Here is a 21,839-nt window from a genome sequence, read left to right as displayed (position 1 = left end):
TTGCACTTATTTCCCTTCATGGGGGAACGATTTACTAGCTGTCCGTATTCCTCAGAATAGATAAATTCGTGCCAGAAGTACCATTTTTTGGAGAATTTTTCACTTAGGCCTTTTTCCGTGGGCACCAAGTCCTCCATTGCATGTATGTCAGCTACTCTGTTCAGCCATACAGCTACCAGCGGTGGCTGGGTCTGCTTCCAATACAGTGGGATGCAACTTTTTGCTGCGGTGAGCAAGAATGGTAGTATTGATTTCTTGTAGCTCTTAGTTGGGATCTTATGATGATGCAGAAGGAAGAACTCAGGGGAGTCCGGCAGGTCACGATCCGTGAATCTCTGGACGATCTTGTGTACCTCTGTCCAAAAGGGCCGTATCAACCTACAAGACCAAAAAACGTGTAGGAGTGTTATAACTTCCTCCCCACACCTCCAGCACCGGTCCGAGGACCGGGGGAACATTTTGTGTATCTTATCTGGCGTGCAGTACCAGCGGGACAACACTTTGTATCCTGCTTCTAGGTGTCTTGCACAGATGGAAGTCTTTTGGGAGAAAAGGATTATACGGTCAATCTGTTTATCCGTAAATTTTATAGTCCTAAGTCTCGCTCCCATTTGTCTATGTATTTAGGTTTTACTCCTGGTTGCGGGGACACTAATAGCTGGTATGTTATGGAAATCACGTGTTTCAGTGGTGTCTGGTCTAAACATAGCATTTCAAAGGGAGTTAGTTGCCTCCTGAATGCGGACGGTGATGATAATGAGCTAATGAAGTGGGAGAGCTGAACCCTTTTCCAGAAAGAGAGCCCCTGCAGTGCTGGATCCGCTATAATTTGTTGTCTACTTTGCCAATGGCCATCTACGAGAAAATGTCTGGCTTGTGATTTCTCTGTTTCCTTCAGTTCTCGGAATCTAGGATCTCTAAGTCCTGGAGTGAAAGCCGGGTTACCTATTACAGGGGTGATCGGGGACGGGAGAGGTGCGAGAGATAAGTCTATAAAAACCCTCCACGCGGCCCGGATTGTCACTCCCACCGTAGGGTGGGACAGAATCTGCTTCGGTAGAGGTTGCTGGCACCAGGGTATTTGGTCTAACTGAGCCCCCGTCATGGAGTTTTCTATTTTTACCCACTGTTTCAAGGTCTCATGTCTGCTCCAATCTAGTATTTGGGTCAAATGGCACGCTGTGTGGTATAAAGTTGCGTCTGGGAGGGCAATGCCACCCTTCATTTTTGGGAGTCGGAGTATTGTTTGTGCCAATTGAGGAGGTTTACTGGCCCAGACGAACTGCGTTATCACTCTATTGACAGTTTTCAAAAAGGCCATAGGAATTTGTATCGGGAGTGCCTGGAAGTAGTATAAAAATCTGGGCATAATATTCATTTTGATTATGCTGCAGCGTCCAAACCAGGTAAAGAGGCCACGTGCCATTCCTGCAAATCTTTTTTAATCTCTGTCAAGAGCGGGGGGAAATTGAGACGAAAAATGTCCTCCGTCTTGCCAGGTAATAGTATTCCTAAGTATTTAATATGTGAATTGGTCAGATTTGAGTAGGGAAGTTAGGGAGGCTGGTAGGTTCACATCTAGTGCTTCTGATTTCTGATAGTTAATACGATAATGTGCTATACCCTCGTATGTCTTTAGTTCCTTAAATAGGTTTGGGATGGACAGCAAAGGTTTAGTCAGGAAGAATAGAAGATCGTCGGCGAAGGCTGCTACTTTCGGGGATAGGGTGGTGTCTAGGCTAATGCCTTCAATATCTGGGTTGTTCCGGATGGTTCGCAGGAAAGGTTCGAGGGCGAGTACGAAAATCAGAGGTGATAAAAGGACACCCCTGTCTCGTCCCATTTGATATGTTAAAAGTTGAAGATAAATGTCCATTGACTTTAACCTGGGCTGATGGACATGAATAGATAGCACAAATCCAATTCATCATTCTATCCCTCAGTCCAATGTATCTTAGTGTTTCGAATAGAAAAGGCCAACTTACTCGGTCGAACGCCTTTTCGGCATCCGTTGAGAGAAGCAGCATAGGGATCTTCCTCATTCTAGCTGCTTGGACCAAATTAATTGCCTTTGTCGTGTTATCACACGCTTCTCTTGTTGGGATGAATCCTACCTGGTCAGAGTGGATTAATAGTGGGATTAGGTTAATCAGGCGCATAGAGAGGATTTTAGTGAAAATTTTTAAGTCTACATTCAATAGGGATATTGGTCTGTAGTTTTGACAGTGTAGTGGGTCCTTTCCTTCTTTAGGAATAACTGAAATGTGGGCTCTCAGTGTGTCTCTAGGAAGGATCCTTCCTTCCCCTGCAGCATTATAGGCCGACAAAGTGCAGAGTCAGCAGGCCTCCAAAAGTCCTATAATACAGTAGGGAGTACCCGTCTGGGCCCGGAGCCTTACCCAGCTGCATTTGTGCCACTGCCGTATGCACTTCAGCTGCGGAGATCGGCTTTTCCAGTTCGCTCAAGTCATCTTCTGAAATTTGCGGGAGGCCTGAGTTGCGAAGATATATCTGAATTGCTTTTTTTTCGGTGGCTTTATCTTTATCCGATTGTGGGAATGGGAGATTATATAAGTCTTTATAATATTCCTGGAAAAGAGCTGCTATTCCCTCTGTAGTGTGAACCTTATTTTGTGTTTTATTCAGCATTTCAGGGATAAATGTGCGTGCTTTCTGGACTCTCAGCGCTCTTGCCAGAGTCTTTCACAGGATACTTTTTCATACAAGTACATGGTACAGCGAGCACATAATCAGGACTATAAAATGTTTGTGTAACTCTTTAACCACTTGTGGTCCGGGCCATAGCCGAATGACGGCTACAGCGCGGACCTCAATTTCCGGGAGGCCATCATGGGACGTCCTCCCCTGTGCACGTGCACCGCGCGCACCCTGCAGGGCGCGCGGTGTGCACGCTGTGATCACGGAGACTCGGATGATCACAGATCCGAGTAAGAGGCCGCTCCCAGCCCCTTACCATGTGATCAGCTGTCAGCCAATGACAGCTGATCACATGATGTAAACAAAACCTCGGTGATCGGTTTCGTTTTCTCCTCACGAAAAACAAGCCGATCACCGGCTTACGTCAAAGGGACATCGGTCCTGAAGAGGAAAGGAGGCACATATGTCTCATCTGTGCCAAAAAGTGCCATCTGTCATTGCCACCTGCCAATGCCCACAAGTGCCACCTATCAATGCCCACCAGTGGTGCCAATCAGTGCCACCTAGCAGTGCTGCCATCAATCAGTGCCCATCACCAAAGGAGAAAAATTACCTGTTTGCAAAATATATATATTTTTTTTTTTTTTTTTTAATTCTGTCTTTCATTTTTTTTTTTAACAAAAACTAAAAACCGCAGGGGTGATCAAATATCATCAAAAGAAAGCTCTATTTGTAGGGAAAAAAAAAATGATAAAAATTTCATTTGGGCACAGTGTTGTATGACCGCGCAATTGTCATCCAAAGTGCAACAGCGCTAAAAGCTGAAAATTAGTCTGGACAGGACGGGGGGTTTAAGTGCCCAGTAAGCAAGTGGTTAAAACACAAAACCAAAAATTGTAAATACAAACAAAAAAAAAAAAAAAAAAAAAAGGGGGGCACTTATTGAGAGAACAGAATGCTGCACACCCCCAGTGATATCAGAAAAAAGGAGATGTCCCCCGCGTGGGTTTTTCCAGGCAGCAAAAAGGTGAAAGCATAGTAGCGTGTGGTTTCAAATTGTATAAACTTTGATGGCATGCTCTCAAAAAATGATGACAAAAATGGTTAAAATATGGGCTGTGGTACAGGAGATATAACGGCAACACCACAAATGAAACTAGGAACAATATGTAATATTCAAGCGCTATGGTAGGATAATGGATGAATTTTGACGCGTTTCAACCCCATCAGGTCTTCTTCAGAGGATTTAGGCGCTGTAAAGAAATTTACATATATAGAAGTTCATAGATGTAACCACAAATAAATAAATTATAGTAATGGTGAACATTTTGCAGTATAGTTACCAATCACATTATGTTAAGCGACTTCTCCTGAGCCTGAATTTTTCTAAAAACCTCCCTCGTTAAATTCCAGCATGGGTCCCCGGCCGTGCGGCCCACCAGCAGAGGGAGCCAAAACGTCTGTGCGTGACTTACGGGGAGTCACATCGTCCCATAAGCCAGGGAGGGACGCGAGGGCTAAACAAGCAGCACCTGCAGACAGAGCATCAAGCAACAATACTATCAGTGCATCTTGTTTGGCACGGATAGGAATATGTGTATAATTCCAATAGTTATGTATTGGAGATGGTAGTTAATTAAATCAAAAAGTCACGCACAGACGTTTTGGCTCCCTCTGCTGGTGGGCCGCACAGCCGGGGACCCCTGCTGGGATCTAACAAGGGAGGTTTTTAGAAAAATTCAGGTTCAGGAGAAGTCGCTTAACATAATATGATTGGTAACTATACTGCAAAATGTTCACCATTATTATAATTTATTTTTTGTGGTTACATCTATGAATTTCTATAAATGTAAATTTCTTTACAGCGCCTAAATCCTCTGAAGAAGATCCAACGGGGTTGAAACGCATCACAATTCATGCATTATCCTACCATAGCACTTGAATATTACATATTATTGTTCTCAGTTTCATTTGTGTTTTTGCCATTATATCTCCTTTAACACAGCCCACATTATAACCATTTTTGTCATCATTTTTTGAGATCATGCCATCAATAAAGTTTATACAATTTTAAACCACACGCTACGATGCTTTCACCTTTTTGCTGCCTAGAAAACCCCACACGGGGGGACATCTTTTTTAACAAAATTTAAAAAATACTGTATATTGCAGCTTACCAATTTTTAGATGTTGTGGCTGCATTTATTTTCTTTTTTTTTTAGGCTTTTTCCTCTGTTTTCACCAGGCAATCTGGCCAGTAACACCTCCTGTATCAGAGTGCCCCTACTCTGAATGAAGGAGCAACAGAGAAGACAGACACCTTTAAACAGCAGCAATGTCAGTCTGGGGGGTGGAGGGGATAGATGAACCAGTTGATTGAGATACAACAAACTGAAGCCAAAACTCAAGCTAACACTTCATAAACAATTACAGCAACACTTTTTTTCTTTTTGGCTAAAATCTTTTAAATTAATAAACAAAGGGTGCTTAACTACATAGCGACCAGCCACCACAGTTGTACTGAGCGCCCCTCGCTTGCCCCCGATCCCCCGGCGGTCTCGATCACCGCCGTGCTCCAGCAATCGCTCAGGTCACACGGAGAACTGGGATCTGTGTGTGTAAACACAGTTTCCGGTTCTCTGAGGTGAGAAGTGACAGATCCTCTGTTCATACAGAGTAAGAACAGAGAATCTGTTAGTTTCCCTGCACAGCCCACATCCCCCTTCAGTTAAGACTCCCTAGGAAACACATTAACCCCTTGATCACCCCCTAGTGTTAATCCCTTCACTGCCAGTGACATTTTTTACAGCAATCAATGCATTTTTAATTGCACTGATCGCTGTATTAATGCCAATGGCCCCAAAAATATGTCAAAATTGTCAGTCAGTCATAAAAAAAATAAATAAAAAAAAATAAAAATTAAAAAAAAAAATATTAATAAAAATGCCATAAAACTATCCCCTATTTTGTAGGCGCTATAACTTTTGCGCAAACAAATCAATATACACTTCTACATATTTTTGGTAAAATATCGCAAGAAGAATATGCATCAGCCAATATATTAGTATATATATATATATATATATATATATATATATATATATATATATATATATATATATATATATATATATATATATATATATATATATATATATATATATATATATATATATATATATATATATATATTTTTTTTTTTTTTTTTTTTGGGGGGGGGGGATATTATAGCAAAAAGTAATAAATAATGCGTTTTTTTCAAAATTGTCACTTTTTATAGCGCAAAAAAAAAAAAAAAAAAAGCAGAGGTGATCAAATACCACCAAAAGAAAGCTGTATTTTTGGGGAAAAAGATGTCGATTTTGTTTGGGAGCTACATCGCATGACCGGGCATTTGTCAGTTAAAGCAACACAGTGCCGAATCACAAAAAGTGCTCTGGTCTTTAACCAGCCAAATGGTCCAGGACTGAAGCGGTTAAAATCAGCTCGTCAGTGGTAAATGGTTTTAATCAACAATCTAACTGCTTTGTTTGCAGGAGTGCTTGTTATGTTTAAAAAATAGATTGACTGGCAGAATCACAAGGTAAAATAAAGGAAAGGAATCCTAAAGAAAAAAAAAATAAAATGCAGCCATCATACCTGAGAATTGTTAAGCTGCAATATAGTAAAGGTTTGGTTTTGGGTTTACCACCACCTTAAAAGCAGTGGGGCACCTGTCTATGTAAGGACTTGGAGCCAGACTTGACAGTTGTGGAAGTCTAGGGATAGCAATGCTACAGTAGAAGCAGATACCTGGGAGGTTCGAAAGGAGAACCACTGAAAACTGGAAGACTTATCCATAGGGGCCTTGGTCTTCTTTTCCTAGACAGAAGATATCTCTTACCTCCAATGACTTCCTTGATGAAGGGACTCTAGATGTTCACTAAAGAAATGACCAGCTGCAAAGGGCATACTTTCAAGGTGTCTCTAACACACCAAATTCTGCCATCCAGAACGGGAGCCACAGAACCCTGCACATCTATATGGAATGAGTCCTAACCTGGACTTCTGTGGAAGAGTATTATCCAACCCATCCACAAAACACCAGAAGGAAACAGTTGCAAATGCTGCAGAACAGCAGGGTCTGAGAGAATGCAGCCCAGATGGAGGAGGAGGGAGGAGGGGGAGGATTTGAGTCTCTTGCGCATCTGGCCTTAACAAAACGAAATGTGCACTATGTGCTCTACTGGGACTTAAAGCGGCGTTCCATCCTGACATGCCACATTTGAGGGGTTCTAGGTACCCTCACTTTAAAATGCATCTTTGGATGGGGTCGGGGTACATTCCCAATGGCATGTCAAGGGTACCTATCCAGAAGCTGTGACATTAGCCTGTGTGGCAGGTAAGCAGTCAGTCAAGGATTTGAATTAGAAATCCAGGTAGGAATCTTCCAAAAGAAGCCAGAAAACTCAGTAGAGCGTAAACTTCCACCATCTTAACAAAAAACTGAGAAATGCTAAAAGTGGGAGGGGTTATATTACAGCTCTGCTTTGCCAGCATCCAATCACTTGAAGGTAGCAGTACATATCCAAATCATCCAAGATTATGCCTGAGGCATTGTCAGCTGCAAAGACACTCCCTGCATTATTCTTCCAATAGTAGTTATGGTTACCATTAATTTACCAATAAACTGTTTTCTTAGGGAAAAGCTTTGATTTGGTACATGGTTTTCAAAAGCTAACCCCCATTATAACACAATGTTAACACTGTGCAGTGTTTACATGTGACGGGTATACTTTAACATTTTGTTAGACAAGACGCTGCTAATTGACAACACATATATAAAAAAAAAAAAAATCCAATACCATTTTTACACTTTCAAGATGATAAATATTACATAGTAATACCTCTGTTTAGGTTGGTGTTTTACAGCTGGACGAACAACCTCAGTTGCTAAAATACCCTTTAGCAAAGAACGCGTGGTAAGGTTTTCTTGAGAAGAATCTTCCATTTTCCTTAAAAGAATATATTAAAATAGACATTAAAATAGATGCACTTATAGAGCTTATTACTGATATTCATATAAAAGAACATCTGGGTAGCAGTGACATTAACAGGATTTCGTTTAGACCCCTTTCACACTGGGGCGTTTTTCAGGCGCTGTTGGGCTCAAAATAGCATCTGTAAAGCGCCTGAAACACACCTCCCCTGTAGTCCCAGTGTGAAAGCCAGAGTGCTTTCACACTGGGACGCTGCGCTGGCAGGACGTTAAAAAGACCTGCAAACAGCATCTTTGGAGTGGTGAAGGAGCGGTGTATACACCGCTCCAAATCCCTTCAGCAGCGGCACTACACAGGCGCATTTAACCCTTTATTTGGCCACTAGTGGGGGTTAATAGCACCCCGCTAGCGACCAAATAGCACCGCTAAAATGACGGTAAACTGCTGCTAAATGTAGCAGTGTTTTACTGTCAACGCCCGCCGGCTCCAGTGTGAAAGCAGCCATAATGTTAGCTGTAAGCAACAAACACATACGGGTAAGAAAAAAAATAAATAAATTAAAAAATTAATATTTTAAGAGAGCAAATTTTCCAAGTATGAGGGCTGCTCTCCAAGACTTAGACTGGGAGGGAATATTGGCATCAATGGACACAGAACAGAAATGGGAATTCTTTAAAGTGACTTTATCGGGGGGGCGTGGCTTGGCGCATGGAGCAGTGAGACGCGTCTGCTCACAGCTCCCGGGTTTCTCTGCTCCACGGACCGCATGCCATCCAGCAAACCCACCCAAAACACCGCCTATGGGGAAAGATAATCGCCGGGCATCGAGGGGCACCTGTAAGACCAAAAAAAAAAAAAAAAAAAAAAAGGGAGGCTATTTGCACAATTTAGGGCCAAATCCAGCGCCGTTCAGAATCCAAGATTGCGCCGGCCTCTCCAGCACGCTCTGAGCCGTCCCTGAACTCACAGGTGAGCACCCACAGCCGCTTCCCACTCCCTGAGGACCCTTAACTCCCCTCCATGCTCACCAGAAGCAGGTCCAACGCCTCCATAAGCTCAGGTGAAGGTTGGGACATGGAACCCCAGAGGTCTCTCCACAGCTATATTAGATCCCTACCCACTAAAGCAGACTTTGAGAACTGTGTTCACAGGATTGAAAAGGCTTGCAAAAAAGCAAACTCTGACCTTAAAAGAGACATGGTGGCACGCTTGTAGATAATACCACTGATAGCCTCAGCAGCTCTGTGCATACTAATGCCAAAATCCTCAATACACACACCGTCATGCTGCAACAACTTGCCTACCAACAGGACGATATCGAAAATCGCAATCGTTGCAACAATATCCGTATATGCGGGATTCCTGAGACAGTAGACCCCAAAAATCTACCCGCGGCTATTTTTAACCAACTACTGCAACGCCCCAAAGACGACCACATTGAACAGGACTGCGTGCACAGAACCTCAGGTCCCTGAACCCCTGATCCCTCCTTTGTGCGAGATACCCTATGCCACGTCCACTTCTACAGGATCAAGTAGGACATCATGCGGGCTGCTAGCTCTCAGACCACTATTCTTTTCAACAACACCCCTGTGATGCTTCTCCCAGACCTTTCACTCCAGATGCTGACGATGAGGAAAACGTTGAAACCGCTTACACAGCTACTGCAAGCCAATCAAATGAAGTATCAATGGCGATTCCTTTTCCACCTCAGGGTACATCATGAGGGCAAAACCACTATCTTCCGCATTCTAGGAGACTTGCCTTCCTTCCTCAGCACGCTAGAGCTCCCACAGGTCTCTCTTCCAGATTGGCGTTTACACCTACTAACCCTAGTCTGCCCTTTGCGCCTCAATGGCAGAAGCAGGGCCGCAAACCCAACTCCAGGCCCATACCTCAATATTCGGGGTCTAGGCTCCCACAGGTTCCAGACTATTGAATATGACCTGACTACATTTACTGTTCTTTTGCCTTTACAGGGACTCCTCCTGTGACGACACAGGGAGAACGCAGACAGGTTTTTTCAATAGTCTGTCTCCCCTGTATGTTACTAACCTGGTTTTTGAAACGAGTTTTTGAACTTCCTCATTCTTTTTTTCGTTTTCTTTTTCCTTATCACAGTACGATCATCCTATGATCTGGACTATAATATCTGTTCCATACATGTTATTTTTCTTCACCTATCTCTAGGTTGCTTTGGTTGTCTAGCTCAAACACAGGGCCTCCTAATATGTAACGTTTTTCTAATGCCTCACTGTATAAGGTTCTGTTTTGGTAATGCTCTTCACCTAGGCCTTTCATATTATGTTCCCCTTAGATACAATGCATATCTTTTTGTGCTTTATGTTTCCTACAAGCTATTCATAACCACTGTTGTGTCTTACCATTCTCATATTATGCTGCTTGTTTAATGGTTCAGATTGTTTTTTGATTGCCCGTGGAGCCAGGAACCTAGGGAGCTACCCTGCCTTGTGGTCTAAACCCCCCCTTCTTAAGGGTTTTTTTTTTTCCTTCAGTGCCATTATGGACACTGAGTGGTATACGACTGTATATCACAATGTAACGTCTTTTTATCCCTTACTTATAGTTCTTTGGAGCCACCAAGTGGCTTATGTTAATTTTTTTTCAAATTTGATCTGTTGGTCGCCTTCTCCACTGACCCAAAGTGTACTCTCCTGAACGCTTCCCCCCCCCCCCATTTGTGGTCCTGGAGATGGCGACCAGGATCCGACTGATTGCCTTCACATATATTTGATCCTCCTGACCTATGTGTTACTCTTTTTTTTTTTCGCCTCTGTTTGCTTCTACTTTTCCTTTCCCTCTCTGCATACCTCTTTCTCTCTTTATCTGGGCCCCCCTCGGCTCTACTCTTTCCACCAAGAGCTGCTGACCTATGAAACGCCTGATGTGCCTACTGCTCCCCTTTCCCCATCCCCTTTAGTAAATTAAACCATGGCTACTGTTAATTGTTAACTGTTAGCATCTTTCAATTGTAGGGGGTTCAATAAGCCAGAGAAGAGAAGCCAGATTCTATATCCCTTCCATAAAATGCACGCAAATATTTGAATGCTCCAAGAAACGCACTTCCGTGCAGGCTCGGTACCTGCCCTACGCCACAGCTACTATACATAATGGTACCACAGTACTAATCTTCAGGCCAAATCCAAGGGGGTATCCATCGCTTTCCACAAATCCTTCAAACCTGAGGTCCTAGACTCATTGACGCGGCTGGTCTTTTTATTTAGTTTCAGCTTAAGAAAAATTATTTTCTCTTTACAGTGGCAAACATATATGGGTCATCCATCTAATGTGGATCAGGCTCGGTTCCTCATCCGTTATCACCAGACTATCTTCATTTGGGGGTCCCTGCTTCATCATCAGTAGAGACCTCAACATTGCCACGTCCCTGTCTGCAGACACCTCCTCGGGTAAGTCTCCCATTTCTTTCTCTACCCTGGCATTCATCAAATCCCTACTACACTCATCTCATCTGGTGGATGTTTGGCGTGTCCAGCATCCTACAGAAAGAGATTAGAGTCATTACTCAGCGGCACAACTTACAGCAGACTTGACCACTTTCTGATCTCACAATCCTTATTAGATACCCCTCTCCAGGCATCCCTTGGCCACCTACTTAGGTCTGACCATGCCCTGGTCTATTTGACCCTAGAGCGCCTCCCGGCATACCATACTGGCACGCACTGGAGGCTCAATGATAACCTGCTACTAGACTCTGTGTAGCAGACGTCGCCAAAACTATGCAGAACTTTATATCCGACCACTCTTCTGACACTACCTCCCCTCTCATTCAATGCGAAGCCCAAAAATGTGTGGTTTGGGGTGTGCTTATACAGCACGGCTCCCTCCTCAAAACGGATAAGAGCAGATGACATCCACCGTCTCCTCGCCATCATAGTGGAACTCAAACCCCACCATAAACGGGACTTAGACCCTGCCGTGTTTGTCCAATTATCGAATGCCTGTAGAGACCTACTAAAGCTCTTAGACTCACACTCCCTGATAGCTCGAGACAGGGCTCGCAATCACCACTGCTCTTGCCAACAAATGTGGCAAGCACCTGGCATGGGTCATCCATCCTAGACCGCCCCGATACTCCATTCCTTTTATCACCCATCCCAAAACACGAAAGGAATCTCCTCTGCCTTCAGAGAGTACTACTCCCAACTCTACAATCCTCCCCCTGCAACCCCACATACCCGAACCACCTCTCCTGGTGACGATATGCGGGACTACATTATGTAAACAGCACTGCCCATTGTCGAAACACTAGACTCTCTGGAGCTAGACAAACCTTTGGTCACACCCGAATTTTTAGACGCCATTAAAGCTCTGAAGGCAAATGTCCTGGCCCAGACGGATACACCCCTCAAGACCTTCGCCCCCCAAATAGCACCACTATTAACTAAAGCTTTCAATGCCATAGGTGACACCCACCCACTAAAAGGTTTATCATCAGCGAATATCTCCATAATACTCAAGCCGGGCAAAGATCCTTCCCAGTGTAGCAGCTACCGGCCAATATCTTTGCTCAGCATTGACCTTAAGCTGTTCGCAAAGGTATTGGCCAAGCGCTTATCTCCCCTACTCCCAAAAGTGATCCATAATGACCAAGTGGGATTTGTCCCAGGCCGTGAGGAGAGGGACAATACCACCAAAACGATCTTATCTCCTTTATCCAAAGTAAAGACTTAAAAGCCTGCCTCCTATCCTTCGACGCTGAAAAGGCGTTCAATAGTCAATTGGAGATTACTCCGACTCTCACTAGAACAATTGGGCTTATGAACAAATTTTATTTCTAAGGTGATGTCCCTATACTCCCAACCGTCTGCCTCGGTTTTGGTGAGCCTCAGAGCCATTCGACATTACCAATGGTACTGGACAGGGCTGCCCCCTCTCCCCCCTAATTGTCATCGAACATCTAGCATGCACCATCAGGCAGAATGCCTCCATCCTAGGCATCCAAACACCCTCCTCCCATCATAAACTGTCCCTTTATGCCGACGACCTCTTAGTTTATATACAACACCCCCATACCTCACTCCGTTCCCTTTTCCATGAATTCTGTCGGTTTGGCTCCTTTAGTAAGTTTAAACTCAACATAACCAAGACTGAAGCCCTTTTATATCCTACCTAGGGGTCATCATCCCCTCTAACCTTTACAACCTATTTTCCCTGTCAGGAAAGGTCTCCTCCGCTGGTGATATTGATCATTTGGCAAGCAGTACTGAGGTCCACCAGCAGGTGTCTCCTGGCAGTTCGGAGCTGTCAGAAGAGCTCTTTCCTGCAAGTATTCTATCACCTTTGGGCCGCAGTACTGGCGTCCACCAGTGGAGGAATCCTGGCAATATGGAGCAGGTATTCCCCTCTGCAGACAGCTGTGTGAAGTTGGCACCCCATGTTTGTAAAACCTGAATAAAAATATACCATGCGTTTGTGCTGATTTGTGCCGCAAAAATGAGCGTTTGTGCCAGTTTGGTTTCTGAGATATTAAACATTAAATTTAATGCAAGCCCCGCCCACTTTGCACCCCATATTGCCTAATTTTAAAAACAAACGCGTCATTCGTTTGTGCCGCTTTGGTTGCGGAGATATTGAGTGGTATATGTTGTCAAACCACACTGACTTTACACCTCATTATTAAATCTTACATACAACTAGATTTATTTGTTCGTGGTTTGTGCAGATTTGGTGGATATTGTACATGAGGTTTTACTTCACATGCGTAGTTTTGCCACCCCCACAGGGATCCCCCCCCTTCCAATTCTCTAGCACTGACTGGAAGAACAGACGGAGAAGGAAGTCTGGGGAGGGGGCGGGCACAGCTGGCTCTGGCTCCAGTGAGGCAGAGCCAGCTGTCAATCAGGCCGCAGGGTGGATCTCGACAGTATTGTCGGGATCTGTCCCGGCTGCAGCGTGGCTCTGCGCTGTCAGGATATAGTGGGCAATAATACGCCACATGCACATGAGTTTTTTTGTCACAGGAGAACATACTATATGTCATCTTGTGAACAAAAAGAAAACTAAGGCCAAAAAAGGTTGGGCCATAGTTCTCTTTTAACAAAAGTTTAAACCAGGTGTTAACCAAGCAAAACAGCACTCCAGCAAATTCTCGTATACAAGTCACTTCTTATTTTTAATTGCTTTTTTTTGAAAAACATGTCAGTAAACATTCTTTTCCTGACAGACTCCATGGCAGACTACGTGTGGGTTAACCCTGCCTCCTCTTCAATGCCAAGGACCCCTATCCCATAAATTTCAGCTCACCACTAGAGACTGCGTTCCTTTTTTGTCCTTCTCATGGAACCTACAAGTCAATGCACTTACGTTTATGGATGTCCAAAATTGATCGTGGAAGTTGATGCCGGGCACTTTCAAGATAGTCCAGGGCCCAGGCATGGGCGGGTGTGTGGCTCCAGGCCTCTGTGTCCTGTGGTGGGGACGGTCTTTGTATGCCCAGGCTCGGTGGAATGGCTGGCAGGTCTGAAGATTCTCCATGGCAGCAGTTTTTGTATAAAAGCTCCCTATTTGTTTTTCCCTCATGTGGTTTGCTGTCTTTTTCTTTTTGCTTCTATGGTGCCTGGAACACTTGCGTTCCAGGGTTTGGCTCCCTCTTCCAGGCCACGGCTCCGGCTTGCTACTGCGCATGTGCGATCCTCGGACGCGGTGCGGCAGGGGACCCAGCGGCCGTACAGGTGCTCTACGGTAGGTTGCCACTGCGCAGGCGCAGTCCAAGCATGGTGGTGACATCATTCCGGCGGGGATATTTGAATCCCTGAGAGCCCTGTCATGCTAATGCCCTGTACACACGATAGGATTTTCTGACAAAATCCATGAGATTTTTTCCGACGGATGTTAGCTCAAACTTGTCTTGCATACACAAGGTCACACAAAGTTGGTCGGAAATTACGAACGTCAAGAACGCGGTGACATACGTGTACAACGAGCCGAGAAAAATGACGTTCAATAGCCAGTGCTGCTCTTCTGCTTGTTTCCGAGCATGCGTGGCACTTTGTGCGTCGGAATTGTGTACACACGATCGGAATTTCCGACAACGGATTTTGTTGTTGGAAAATTTGAGAACCAGATCTCAAATTTTGTGTGACGGAAATTCCTATGGAAAATGTGTGATGGAGCCTACACACGGTCGGAATTTCCGACAACAAGGTCCTATCGTGTGTACAGGGCATTAGGATTACTACAGGCAGCTTGCGTCAGCTCCTCAGGCCCCAGGTTCCCAGATCATGGTCAGCTTCAGCCAGGGGCTATGGTAAGAGGGAAGGGGGGCTAAGATGCCTCTTAAAGGGGAAGCTGCACTGCTATTTGCACTCCTTTGTTCCAGGACGTGTGAGTGTTCCTACAAAGCTGCAGGATCGCCTCCTATTCATCCGCCAGGGTGCCATGGACAGATCACCGCCTCTGTGTGGCCAGCCCTCACGCTCTAGGTATGTGGAGCATGAGAAGGGGGGCCCAGGTCCATGTGCAGATGGACCGATTCCCTAAACGTCACGTTCTTCCTTCTCCCTTTTTTAGGCGTTCCAGTTCAGACCATCAGCTTACTGTCCAAGATGACAGGGACCTTGCCAGGCTGCAACACCCACCTTCTTCCAGGCTGGTCCAGATGTGACTCTCCGTCTAGGACCCAACATCAGAGGAGGTGTTCCCATTCCTCCTCCCAACAGAGGAGATGTTCCCATTCCTCCCCCCCCCCCAACAGAGGAGATGTTACCATTCCTCTTCCAAACACTACACTCAGTGCCACGACAGCCGTTTTGATCACAGATCCTGCTGGGGTTGTGGGACCCGGGTCCCGGAAGTAAAGTCCTCATGTGACCCTTGTTATGCCAAGGCGGTCGGGAAAAAGATGTTGAAAGCCGGTAAATGGAGACACTGGTCAAACGGATGGTGAAACAATGCCACAAAGAGTGGAGTACATTTTACATGTGGAGCCAGTCCACCACATTATCTGGCTCCCTGGCTGATGAGGCCCAGGAGCCCATTCCAGCCTTATGATTCCTCCCCCGATTCCTCGCATAGCGAGATGGAGGGAGAAGAGTTTGTTGGAGGCTTCAACTTCACCCTGGTTTCTCCAATTAAAGCGGTCAAAGAGCCCCTTAAGTGGGAAGACTCTTCTACTCCCCTGGCTAAACAGAAGATATTCTTTAAGCATCTGGAGAAAGAACATTCCGATTTTCCACTCCTTTCTGAATTAAAGGATATTATTGACGGGGAATGGAGCAAGGTAGATAAGACCTCTATGTCAAGTAGGACCTCCAGGTTATACCCCTTCAAGGCTGAGGAAGTGAAATATTTGGAAAACGCTGCCCTCGTAGACGCAGCTTAGATGCGACTAGCTAAACGCGTCACTCTTCCTCTGGTAGATGCGGTATCCTTCAAAGATGGGCTTGAGAGAAGAATAGATCAAGATCTTAAAAAGGATTTACGGGTCAGCCGGGATGGCTTGCAAACCTGCCTTGGCCCTTGTGGCCATGTGCAAGGCCATGGAGGTCTGGATGGAGAACGTAAACTCCATGATCAGAGGAGTCTCAGAACAACTGGCCAGGGGCTCGGTAATCCAGGAGCTAAAGCTAGCGGTAGCCTTCAATCGACCTTATCAGCCCATCGGCCCGGACTATGCTGTCCTCAGTCACGGCCAAGCGGGCCTTGTGGTTGTGCCCCTGGTTCGCTGACCCAGCATCCCCTTGAAGGGTCCTCGCTGTTTGGTGACAAACTGGATAGCACCATAGCCCGGGCCACAGGTGGGAGGTCGGGCTTCCTGCATCAGGTTAGGCATCTGTTCAATCAGAAAAGGCCTCAGCACAGAAGACATAGTACTAAGTGTTCAAGGGAAGCACGCTCTTACAGGCCCAGCCGAGATATCAGAAGGAATTGGAGCAGAAGACAGGCATCCTTCCAGAAGCCCGCTAAGAGCCAGGCTAAGCCATTTTGAGTTTGGGCCTGCCCAGATGGGTCAGGTGGGGGCGCATCTGCTTCTCTTCCAGCACGTCTGGGAAAAAGCAATCTGGAACCAGTCCAGTGCCTGATATACTGTACTTAGTTCCACACGGTAGAAAGTTCCATCTCTCTCCCCCTGTGGAAAATAGTCCAGTCATTCAAGGAAGAATTTTACAAGCTCCGAGCTTTTCACACCTAAAAGCCTCGCAATACTTAAAGATTATCGGCACAATGGTCTCTACAACCCCCATGGTCATGTGGTCTCTGGGGAGATTATGTCCTTTTCAGATAGGGTTTCTTCAACAATGGAATTCAGGGGACGACAATCAGTCCATTCACATAACTTCAGTGATGAGGAACAGCCTCTTCTGGTGGCTCCAGCGCAGAAATCTGCTCACCTGCCACTCCATCGCCCCTGTCTCGTGGGTCACGGTCTTGACCAATGCCAGTGGTGCTGGTTGGGGAGCCCTTTGCGGGTCAGAACTTGCTCAAGGCAAGAGGGGTGCCCGTCTTCACAACCGAATGTCCTGGAGTTACGGGCAGCCTGGTCTGCCCTCCAATCTTTCACTCATCTCCTGAAGGGGAAGTCAGTTTTACTGAAGATGGACGACACCACATCGGTCTCATATGTGAAGAGACAGGGGGCATTCGGAGCTCTACTCTGCTCCAAGAAGTCGAGCCCATCATGTCCTGGGCTCAGAAAAATCTGGCCAATATTTCAGCAGTCTTCTTCCCTTGAGTCTAGAATGTCCAAGCGGACTTCCTGTCGCGCACTCAGCTGGACAACGAGTGGTCACTGCATGCTCAGACGTTCGAGTGGATCCTGTCCTTGGGAGTCAATCCCGAAGTAGATTGTTTTGCATCCCCCTGCAACTTCAAAATCAAGAAGTATTACACTCAGGGCTGTTGCAGCCAGGCCTTCGGAATAGATGCCCTGACAGATCAGTGGAAGCTCCAACAGGGCTTACGCCTTTTCCCCATTCCCGATTATCCTCAGATCCTTACGGAGGCTTCAAGCGGAGGCAGTCGAGGTGGTGATGATAGCACCTTATTGGCCAAACAGGCCATGGTTTCCCCTCATGACCCAGCTCAGCTTCCGGGACACGCTACCTCTTCCTCTCAGGCCAGACCTTCTTTCTCAGGGGGACAGTACTGCACCCTTGTCCGGCATTGAGACTGATGGTCTGGTTCTTCAGAGGGAAAGGCTGGAGTCTCTCGGGTGTGCTTCAGGAGTCATTTCCACCCACATGGGCTCGAGAAGGGCAAGCACGAATAAAGTCTGAGAGAATTTGGGCCAAGTTTGTCAAATTCTCATCCTCTACGGACAGATCATTCAGGGACCCAGGAATCCCAGGATATTCTCAATCTGGTCTAGATCTGTCTCTGTCCATCAACTCTCTCAGGGTCCAAGTCTCTGCCTTGTCGCCCTGCTCTGGTACATCGTGGGCTGTTCACCCTCTAACTCTGCAGTTTTTCTGTGGGGCAACAAGACTCAGGCGCCAAAGAAGACCAAGATTCCCCAGATGGGATCTTCCCCTTGTCCTCGACTCACTGTCTGGACTAAGCACCGCTGGATCTTTCTATTAAGGACTTTTCTGCAAGAACCGCCTTTCTAGTAGCCATCGCTTCGGCTAAAAGGGTTTCTGAGATTGGGTCCTTGGGTCATGAAGAACCATTCCTGACTTTCTTCCCGGACCGGGTGGTCCTCATCCCTATGCTTGGCTCAAATCTGAAGACTTTTCAGTGTTCCATGAGGACCAAGAAATTGTCCTAGCTACATTCAGGACCCCAGGTTCCTCTGAAGTTCATCCTCTGGATGTAGGCGAAATGCTGAAGGAATACCTACGAGTTATATTCTCCGTTAGACGCTCCGACTTCCTCTTTGCTCTACACTCCGGCAACAACAAGGGGAAACAGGCTTCGTCCAGAACGATTGCGACCTGGATCGTCCAGTCTATCTAGCAAGCTTATAGGGCTAAGGGCCTGGCTCCTCCAGAGGCGGTGACAGCACACTCTACCAGGGGTATGGCAGGCTTCATGGGCAGCAGCCCTGCATGTGGCTCCTGATGTCATATACAAGGCAGCCTCATGGGCCTCCATTAACACCTTTATGTCACACTATTGCATAGAACCTGCTTCTCTATCCTCTTCGATCTTTGGTTTAAGCACCCAGTCGGTTGACAGGGAGAATTAAACTTTTTTATTATCATACCCACCCGTGTGGTTTGGCTAGTTATTTCCTACATGTAGTCTGCCATGAAGTCTGTCAGGAAAACGGAAAATTTGTCAAATACTTACCGTAATTTTCCTTTCCTGATGGACTCCATGGCAGACGGAGTTCCCACCCTTTGGTCATGAGTTGGCTTATTACGGAACAGTCTAGTGGTGAGCTCAAATTTATGGGATAGGGGTCCTATAGCATTGGAGAGGAGGCGGGGTTAACCCACACGTAGTCTGCCATGGAGTCTGTCAGGAAAAGACTGTTTACTGACATAGATGTTTTTCAAAAAAGGCAATTAAATAAAGAAGTGACTTATATAAGAGAATTTGCTGGAGTGCTGTTTTGCTTGGTTAACACCTGGTTTAAACTTTTGTTAAAAGAGAACTATGGCCCAACCTCTTTTGGACTTAATTTTCTTTTTGTTCACAAGAGGACATATAGTATGTTCTCCTGTGACAAAAAAAACTCATGTGCATGTGGGGGGCTATTGCCCACTATATCCTGACAGCGCAGAGCCGCGCTGCAGCCGGGACAGATCCCAACAATACTGTCGAGATCCTCCCTGCCACCTGATTGAAAGCTGGCTCTAGCTCAATAGAGCCAGAGCCAGCTGTGCCCGCCCCCTCCCCAGATTTCCTCCTCCGTCTGTTCTTCCAGTCAGCGCTAGAGAATCGGAGGGGGGGGGGGGGGGATCCCTGTGGGGGTGGCAAAACTACGCATGTGAAGTAAAACATCATGTACAATATGCACCAAATCTGCACAAACCGCAAACAAATAAATCTAGTTGTATGTAAGATTTAATAACGAGGAGTAAAGTCAGTGTGGTTTGACAACATATACCACTCAATAACTCCGCAATCAAAGCGGCACAAACGTTTATTTTTGATTCAGTTTGGTTGCAAACATGAATGCCGATGAGGTAATTTATTTTTCTCTGCTGGCATCTAAAAGCAGTGATTATTGCCTTCCAGCCTGAAGTCTCGGTGCCTGCCTTCCAGCCTGATGTCTCGGTGCCTGCTGTTAGAAAAGGTTTAAATGTTTATTGTGTGACTATTAGAAAAACAATAACCCTGAGACTTTTCTTAAGATGACTTCTGAGCACATTGTTGTATTAACTTGCTGTATCGTTTGCTTTAACTAACTCCATAGTAAGTTGTAGGATGATTAGGCTTAACCATATATGGTAGAAGAAGAATGTACAGGAAATACTAGTGAAATAAAATACCATTTTGTACCAGGCACGCTATCTGTGTTTCCTCAGCCAATAGAAGCGTTATAGCTATATTATTGTAGGTATTAGGAGGGGGGATGTACATCTCTTTGTATGATTCTTACTGCATCTTTTGGCTTGTAAGCATCATCCATTTGTGTGACACATCTGAAATAAATTATCTGCTTTTCAATACATCTGGAGTTCGACTAATCACAAGAGGAGAGTAATCCTAACACCTGCCTTCCAGCCTGATGTCTCGGTGCCTGCCTTCCAGCCTGATGTGCCCGCTTTCCAGTCTGATGTCTTGATGCCTGCCTTCCAGCCCAAAGTCTCTGTGCCAGTGTTCCAGCCGGAGGTGCCAGTGCCTACTTTCCAGCTTGATGAGCCTGCTTTCCAGCCCGAAGTGCCCGTGTCTGCTGCCCAGATTGAAGTACCTGCTGCTCCGCTTAATGTGCCCGTGCCTGTTGCCCAGCTTGATGTGCCTGCTACTCCACTTGATGTGGACGTGCTCCAGCTTGAAGTGCCCGTGCCTGCTGCCCAGCCTGAAGTGCCCGTGCCCGCTGCCCAGCCGGGACAGTTCCTGTCCGCTGCTCAGCCTGATGTGCCACTGCTTGCTGCCCAGCTTGAGGTGCCCGCTGCCCGGCCGGACACCATGGACTTTCCCCAGCAACGGCTAGTTGGAGCGTCTGGAGGTCGCTCCTTCGAGGGGGGGTACTGTCAGGAAAGTTCTCCTCCGCTGGTGATATCGATCATTTGGCATGCAGTACTGAGGTCCACCAGCAGGTGTCTCCTGGCAGTTCGGAGCTGTCAGAAGAGCTCTTTCCTGCAAGTATTCTATCACCTTTGGGCCGCAGTACTGGCGTCCACCAGCGGAGGAATCCTGGCAGTATGGAGCAGGTATTACCTTCTGCAGACAGGTGTCACCTGACTAATTAGCAGAACTGTAGTATAAATACCCGCAATTGCACACTTATGTTGCCCTGGTATTGTTCCTTGAGCCCTGACCTGTATCCTGTTACTCCGATTCCTGAACTTGAAGCCTGATTCCTGGAACCTGTTGATCCTGTTCCCTGTCCGTTATCAGAACCCTGGACCCTGGAGCCTTGTACCTGACCCATCCCTCCTGTGATCCATCCATCCTCTCTTGTCCTGTTTATCTCCCTTCCCAGCTACTTATTCCCTGTTTATGACCCTGGCCTGGCTTAACTACGTTTCTGGTACTCTCTTGCTACATAATGCTGGTTGGTTTTATATCACTGATTGTTTGGTTGTTCACTCTGTATTGGTGGTGTGTTCACATATGCATTTTCCTAAATAAACACTTTCACCTATTTATGTCTGGTTCACTCTGTCGCAGTCACACAGTTCTGGTCACATCTGGTTTATGACATTCCCTGAATTATGTTACCCTGCTTTCCCGCATACGGAAGGACCTAGGGGAGTGGGGTGGTTACTCCTTGCCGTGGTTTGGGCGGATCAATACTCTTAAGATGGACAACCTGCCTAAGCTTCTATATCTTTTCCAGACAATCCCAATAATGGTTCCTAAATACTTCTTTACATCCCTACATTCACTCGCTATCAGATTTATGTGGAATCGGGGGTTGCCTAGGGTGAAATATAAATTACTTACCCTTCCGAAGCCACAGGGTGGGGCGCGCCTGCCTGATTACGAAACCTATCACAAAGCTACTCATGTGGCACGCATCCTGGACTGGTTCCCCGTCCCTTTCTGAAGGCTTCTGTCGCCATAGAACAGGACTTAGCACCCGTAGACCTCTGGGCACTTCTCTAG

General features: G+C 46.1%; 1 protein-coding gene across 3 annotated transcripts in view; it reads right to left on the bottom strand.

Moving 5' to 3' along the window:
* CENPT (centromere protein T) overlaps positions 1 to 21,839 on the bottom strand; it is a 595,880-nt gene that overhangs the window by 538,443 nt on the left and 35,598 nt on the right. For 2 of the 3 annotated variants that reach the window (XM_073605031.1, XM_073605030.1), the window contains exon 2: positions 7,545 to 7,652. The exons of the other annotated variant lie outside the window; for it this stretch is intronic. In XM_073605031.1, coding sequence (XP_073461132.1) covers positions 7,545 to 7,648 — 104 coding nt within the window. In that variant the 5' untranslated portion in view covers positions 7,649 to 7,652. The remainder of the gene's footprint in view (positions 1 to 7,544; positions 7,653 to 21,839) is intronic. 3 annotated transcript variants of the gene reach the window in all.

Source organism: Aquarana catesbeiana, linkage group LG11 (assembly GCF_042186555.1).
Source record: "Aquarana catesbeiana isolate 2022-GZ linkage group LG11, ASM4218655v1, whole genome shotgun sequence".
In the NCBI taxonomy this organism is placed as follows: domain Eukaryota; kingdom Metazoa; phylum Chordata; class Amphibia; order Anura; family Ranidae; genus Aquarana; species Aquarana catesbeiana.
The sequence above is the reverse complement of the archived record's forward strand: the minus strand, read 5'-3'. Positions and strand labels throughout refer to the sequence as shown.